At 41.6% G+C, this 7,649-nt stretch overlaps 1 protein-coding gene across 1 annotated transcript; it reads left to right on the top strand.

The window, feature by feature from the left end:
- Nucleotides 1-1,150: 1,150 nt before the first annotated feature.
- Nucleotides 1,151-7,370, top strand: LOC112221449 (neurexophilin-2-like). The gene is made up of 2 exons (XM_042303964.1): nucleotides 1,151-1,400; nucleotides 5,967-7,370. Exons 1-2 carry the CDS (start codon nucleotides 1,347-1,349, stop codon nucleotides 6,735-6,737), a joined length of 825 nt encoding a protein of 274 aa, XP_042159898.1. The 5' UTR covers nucleotides 1,151-1,346; the 3' UTR covers nucleotides 6,738-7,370.
- The last annotated feature ends 279 nt before the right edge of the window (nucleotides 7,371-7,649 follow it).

Raw genomic sequence — 7,649 nt, 5'->3', positions numbered from 1 at the left:
CTCTGGCAACAGCTGTGGTGAATATTCCTGCAGTCAGCATGCCAATTGCACGCTCCCTCAAAACTTGAGACATCTGTGGCATTGTGTTGTGTGTCAAAACTACACATTTTTGAGTGGCATTTTATTGTCCCCAGCATAACATGTACCTGTGTTATGATCATGCTATTTAAACATCTTCTTGATAAGCCACACCTGTCAAGTGGATGGACTATCTTGGCAAAGGAGAAATGCGCACTAGGGAAATAAACAAATTTGTACACAAAATTTGAGCAAAATTAGCATTTTGTGCAAATGGAGTATTTCTGGGATCTTTTATTTCAGCGCTTAGATTTTGGTTCAGTGCATGTTGACAAAGGAATTTGGACCACGTGGTAAAAAAAAAGACAAGGGCAATTGAGAAACGATAATTTCCCTGCCTTATCAGGCTGTTTCCACACACACACATACCAAGACTGTACGTAAGATAATCAGCAGCAACCACCAATAGTCTACAGAAACTATCCACATTCTGCACACATACTGACACTATGCTGGTACTGTCTTTATATTCCCCACTCCCCAGGGAGAGATTTCCTGTCATTGTGTCAGCCTCCCAGTGGCAGAACCAGGGACATAGGGGTAGGCTGTCAAATTGTGCTGCTTAAGAAGTCACATCTCTGGGTAAGAGTCGTAACGAGCCAGGAGGTTTGGTGACAGATAGACAGTAGCAGAGTGGTAACAAGCCTCCATACCACCATCCTGTAAGATTTCCTCTGGAATTTATTACCAGATTCATGAGAGGGTCTTTATGATTTTAATGCTCTCACATGCTGCCCACAGTTGATAGCGTACATATTGGAGTATATAATTAATCCCAAATAGCTTCACAATTGTAATTTTTGGACCATGATCTATAATTTACCATGGTTAATTTCAAAAGAATGCCAGCTACAAAGTGTAGGTGGTTTGTGAAATGATGCTCTTTTACATGAGTTCTAATTTGCTCTCATTATACAATGATGAGAAGAAAACTGACATGTGCATGTATGGCACAAACAGAAAGGGAGAGAGAGTGTGCGAGGGAGAGCGTGAGAGCGCAAATGAAAATACAGGGGCTGTCTAATAATATAAGCAGGGTGGATCTCTCAAACAATTTCCTGATGTTCTCTTTCCTCCCAGTTCATCCTGTTTTCACAGAGCCATGGACCTCACGATAAAATGTTATTGAAGCCACTAACAAAATGTGATTTGACTTTCTTGTTAGTCTAAAGGGTTCTACGTTTTCTTCCAAGTGGATTGCTGTCAGACTTTGATTGATTGCCCCGGTGTCCAGATTTGTACGTCAACATAAGACATTCAGAGAAGAAATGAGGGTACTATTAATCAACTTTGCCACCTTCAGTCTGTGGCTTCTACCAACGGTAAGCTATTTCACATGACAAGTGCAGGCAATAATTTTCAGATAAACAGGTGCTATTCAGAGAGTTAAAGTAAAAATGTGTGGCTGTATTTTTTCCATGTGTCTTTTATAGAATAACAATAGTACTTGGCTCTGTGCCCATTCATGCTTAGGTGCCGTCCATATGTCTGTGACGTTGCCCAATTGCTTTTGGTTCTTATTTGAGAAGAGGAGTGAGTAAACTGTGAACCTGACCAGTGACCACTTTGATGCACCAAACCTTTCTGAACAGAAATATAATGGCAACATGTCAAGTGTTGGTCCCGTGTTTCATGCGCTGAAATAAAATATCCCAGAAATGTTCCATAAAAAGCAGATTTCTTTCTAATTGTGTGCACAAATTTGTTCACATCCCTGTTAGTAAGTATTTCTCCTTTGCCAAGATAATCCATCCAGCTGACAGGTGTGGCATACCAGGAAGCTGATTAAACAGCATGATCATTACACAGATGCATGTTGTGCTGGAAACAATAAAAGGCCACTCTAAAATGTGCAGTTTTGACACACAACAAAATGCCACAGATGTCTCAAGTTGAGGGACCATGCAATTGCCATTATGACTGCAGGAATTTCCACCAGAACTCTTGCCCGAGAATGTTAATTTCTCTACCATAAGCCGCATCCAACGTTGTTTTAAAGAATTTGTCAGTATGTCCAACCGGCCTCACAACCGCAGACCACGTGTATGGCGTTGTGTGGGCGAGCGGATTGCTGATGTCAACGTTGTGAACAGAGTGCCCCATGGTGGCGGTGGGGTTACGTTATGGGCAGGCATGAGCTACGGACAACGAACACAATTACATTTTATTGATGGCAATTTGAATGCACAGAAATACCATGACAAGTTCCTGAGTCCCGTGTCTTTTAAAGTACCTGTGACCAACAGATGCATATCTTTATTCACAGTCATGTGAAATCCATAAATAAGGGCCTAATTGAATTTATTTCAATTGACTGATTTCCTCATATGAAATGTAAGTCAGTAAAATCTTTGAAATTGTTGCATGTTGCATTTATATTTTTGTTCAGTAAAATAAAGCATAAATATGTCCTAGATTAAATTCCCATTATATCGCCCATCTATCCCTGGGGCAAGAAAACAACTGGATCATATAAATGATCTGAATAATTATTCCGCTGAACATAGAGGGAGTACTACTTCAGCGCACCTCACACTACCACAAAGCCATAGGTTACATATGGAAATCAATGGTAAGACATTCTTTATATCTATTGTAGAGGTTGATAGTTATGATGTTGTAGGCTATGAAGAGATATGTTGATCGTGATAACATAGGATAATGGCTTTGGGTAGAACTTCCTCAAAGTTAATTTCTCTTTATCTACGTTATCTTATTTTCAACATACCCCAGAGGACTCTGGTTCCCTAAAAATGTCTCATGGTGATGAATAATTCCAACTGATAGTTGTGTCTATGCATTTGTAAGGTCTCAAGATGTTCTCTTAATGGCATTAATTACCCACTGGGCACATGTCTAGTTTTGATTTACATTTGGTTGAGTTGTCAACTGATGTGAATTCAATGTGAAATCAACAGAAAATGTCACCATGTCATGTGATTTAGGTTAAAAGTTGGGTGCAAAAAATATGAAATTCCCTTACTTTGATAGCTTTTCTCAAATCCAATCAGTTTTCCACGTTGATTCAACATCATCACATTGAATTTATTTACTGAAATAAAGTGGAAACAACGATTGAACCAGTTTTTGCCCAGTAATGACACTGTTTCCACATGTAGAAAAATTCATTACCTGTTATGAATTCACTGAAAAAAATCAGGAATTAATTCAAAGAATTCACACTAAGGTTGAAGAACACCCATTCTTATTGAACTGTGATTATTTTCTAGACAGACTGAATTCATGCAATCAACCTATAGGCTATAATGCATTTTTGCTTAGTCAACACCTTTCTATTCATGCACTAATAATCACAGGAAATATATGAGTCGCAAATTAGCATTTGATGGAGCTCTTTATGGTTTGCCTGTAAACATCATCCTAAGGGTTGACAGCTGTGTCTGGTTAAACTGATCATTTGCTCAGCATACACAATCTGGAGAATCATACGGTTCATTTATTGCTCACTGTAGTTTGTCTAACACTTATCATAGTGCGGCAACTCAGGTAGGGCGCTTCACTGAGGCGAACATCACAATACCCAAGCTTAAACAGCAGCACCATTTTGGTTAGATATTCATTTCACAGAAGCTGATGGCCATAAGCAGTGTCTCAACTTTTTTCTTCACTTCAGAGTTCCCCAACATCATTCTCATGTATGATGATCATGTGAGTACAGTAATGATTATTTCCCATGCTAGACAATAAAGCAGTGAGAACCATGTTGTCATCTTTCACAGTCATCCCCATTGCCATGAGCTGAGATTCCCCATGTAAGGTTGTCTTCTAACCCAGCCATGGCCTGGCATACAGGCACCCTGACACAGAGCCACGGACATGGCTGACACATCACCCTGCTAGTGGAGGAGATGAATGCAGTGGCTCAGAGTTCATTAGCCTGCTGAGGGTTCTGTAACGGGACTTTTGTTAGACAGTGGATTACAGCCAGGAGAGTAGTTATAAGAAGGCATGCAGGGAGGGGAAATGTAGTTATAAGTATACTGTACATTGATGCTGTGTAGGCTAACATACAGTGAGATGGGTCAGGGTATATAGCAAGAATATATCAAATTAGCAATGAATAGGTAGGATTGGGAATATGCTATGCTGTATGGTATAATCCCGTGGGCTTGGTATACAGTACAATGTAGTAAACTTTACAACCCACTGTTGTGCATACAAACAATTCACTGCAGATGCAATAACATCTGCAAATCTGTGTACATGGCCAACTCTGATTTGATTTGAAATATTGGATTGATAAAAATCAAAAAATAATTATGGATTTATTAATTTTTCTGTCTTTTTATGGAACACGTTGACAAGTGGTAGGCTTTCTAGGACAGTGAGAATCCTTATAAAGTTCCATCCAAGGATAACTGAGGAAGAACACTATTCGCTTTCCATTTTTAAATATTTATACTTTTTTTACCCCTTCTTCATGGTATCCAATTGGTAGTTACAGTCTTGTCCCATCGCTGTTACTCCCGTATGAACTCAGGAGAGGCAAAAGTCGAGAACCGTGCGTCCTCCGAAACACAACCCAACCGAGCCGCATTGCTTCTTGATGTAACAGTATAGCTTCCGTCCCTCTCCTCGCCCCAACCTGGGCTCGAAACCAGGGACCCTCTGCACACATCAACCACAGTCACTCACGAAGCATCGTTACCCATCGTGCCACAAAAGGCATGGCCCTTGCAGAGCAAGGGGAACAACTACTTCTAGGTTTCAGAGCGAGTGACGTCACCGACTGAAACACTATTAGCGCGCACCACCGCTAACTAGCTAGCTATTTCACATTGGCCACATTGACAATGCCCACTTAACCCGGAAGCCAGCCACGCCAATGTGTCGGAGGAAACACCGTACACCTGGCGACTGTCAGCGTGCACTGCGCCCGGCCCACCACAGGGGTCACTAGTGCGCACTAATGAGTCACTAGTGAGTCACTGGTGCGCCGGCCAAACCCCCCCTAACCCGAACGATGCTGGGCCAATTGTGCGCCGCCCCATGAATCTCTTGGTCGCGGCTGGCTGTGACAGAGCCTGGACTTGAACCCAGAGTCTCTAGTGGAACAGCTAGCACTTAGACCACCGTGCCACTCGGGAGGCCCTTCCCTTTCTATTTTAGCTTGAAAATGAATGAGGTCAACCTTTACCAGTTCCAGTTTGAAGAAAATTGACAGATTATGCCATGGCCATGGGTTTCTATGTTTCTTATTATAAATTCACTGTAATGTCCAGAGCTGACATGGAAATGTCATGTACATGTTGTCTATTTATAATCTACATATTATACCAAGACTTTGGATGATTCATATCCACTGTATAACTAGAAATATACCATATCACTAAAATCTTCCAAAACGGAAGATATATGGTTATTCTGTTGAAGGATTCAAGACTGATGGTTACAGCAGAGGACATGGAGCCAAGCTGACTTCACACTCAGCTGTGTCTGACAGTCACCGTTAATGAGTCTATAATCTAATGTTATACACAACCAACCAATTAAACACTCCTGGACTACAATGGCTCAGGCCATGAACAAAGAGACTGCATCCAATGTTTTTTTGAGTGGATAATGGACCGATGAGATGAACCATCTTTTCATACATTTTCATGAGCTCATGACATCATCCCATCATTTTTAGCATGTCTTTGTCAATTCCCCATTAACGCTCATGTCCTCTTAATTGTATTTTTAGGATTATGTCCACACTGATCAGTAGATTTCTACCTAATGTACTTGAAGGTCATATCCATATAAAGCCTCCAGGCACGTGACGATTGACAACAATTCGTTAGATACAGAGATACAGAGAGAGACACACAGACTGACAGAGAAAAAAAAAATACTAAATGTATCCTTCATTCATGTGTTCACAGGTGCAAAAGCAGGATGCTGTGAAGGCCTTGGACTATCTGAACCTCAGCCCATTTGACTCCCTCTCACAGCCCTCTCCCTATGACACAAGAAGGTTAGGGGTAGATGGAAACATTGGAGCTGCAATGAAAGTCAAACACCTTTCCAAAGACTTCCAGATCGTATCCACCAAGACTAAGCCCCCAAACTACAGCTCTGTGGGCCCACATGGCTGGTCACAGAACCTCTCCCTACCCCTGGATCAGTCACAGTTACACTCCAAACCCAAGCCCCCCATGAAAGCACCTATCAAAGCTAAGAAGACCTTTGGCTGGGGAAACTTCTACCTCAACATCAAAACCACCAAGTTCAGCTTGCTGGTGACAAGTAAGATAGTGGACCACATCAACGGCACCTTCAGTGTGTACTTCCATCACAATTCGTCCCATCTGGGAAATATCTCAATGAGCATCGTTCCTCCCTCCAAACCCGTGGAATGGGATGATGTGGGAAGCCCGGAGCTCCAGTTCCAGAATCAGCCACAGTCTACCATCAATGAGCACCTGCAAGAGATGAAGGCCCTCAACTGCAGGGTGGAGTACCAGAGGACCAACAGGGCCAAGAAGACCAAACCCTGCCTCTATGACCCCTCCCAGACCTGCTACTCAGAACACACTCAGTCTCACGCCGCCTGGATCTGTGCCAAGCCCTTCAAGGTCTTCTGTGTATTTATCTCTTTTCTCAGCACCGACTACAAACTGGTGCAGAAGGTCTGTCCAGACTACAACTTCTAGGCAGATCTCCAGCAATTTGGTGGACGAAGATAGTCGATGAACTAGAAAGGTTGATAAGGCATGTTTTTCTACATCTCCTATCCCAGTGGAGAAAGGGGCTTGCGCTGAACGGCAAGGATGGATGGTCCCACACCAACATTCAGGCCTCACATAGACATTCAGATGGAGAGCTTTGTGTTTAGTAGAATGGAAGTCAGCAGCATATGGACAATAACCTAAAAAAAAATATTCACCACTGAAGGGTAGAAGACAGAAGATCAAGTAGGATCATAGTAAGATTATTTTGTAAACTATTTGTGGTAAAATATTGACTTGGGGGGAGTGATGCCCTATGTGCATGCCAATTCCAGCACAACTCTAATCCCTGCTTTTGTTACTTGTGGTTATGTTTGGGAAGTGTTCTGCTTATTTGTCACACGTTGCCCCTTACATGAACATTTTCACTGTTAGTTTGGGGGTATCCTAACGCAACCAAGGCAAGGTACCTGGATGTTGATTATTGAGTTTGGTCATACTGTATGATTCACATACGGAATCTACATTTGATTTAATTTTACAAGCAGATATGAAATTATGTATGATGGAAAGCAAAATGTAGATTTGAAATGCATATTAAAATTAGTAGTTTTTTTGCTTGATGTGTTATTGAGTTCATACATCACACACTAAGTTTCCTAATGAGTTGGGACAACAACATTAGTAAGGAAAACTAACTGTACTGTAAAGAAATTAAGCACCTGTTCTGGACAGAAACAAAGATCTGAAATTTAATTTGTGTGAATTAGTACTCAATTCGCATGCGTCCCGTCAATATTTCACCATCTCATTATCGGCGCTTCAAGATGTGCTCTCTCTACCACTGCCACAAATAGTGTTGGTGAGTGAGTATATCCTGTGTATACTTACCTGTAT

Source organism: Oncorhynchus tshawytscha, linkage group LG22 (assembly GCF_018296145.1).
Source record: "Oncorhynchus tshawytscha isolate Ot180627B linkage group LG22, Otsh_v2.0, whole genome shotgun sequence".
In the NCBI taxonomy this organism is placed as follows: Eukaryota; Metazoa; Chordata; class Actinopteri; order Salmoniformes; family Salmonidae; genus Oncorhynchus; species Oncorhynchus tshawytscha.
Note: the sequence above shows the minus strand (reverse complement) of the source record. Positions and strands in the feature narration are given on the sequence as shown.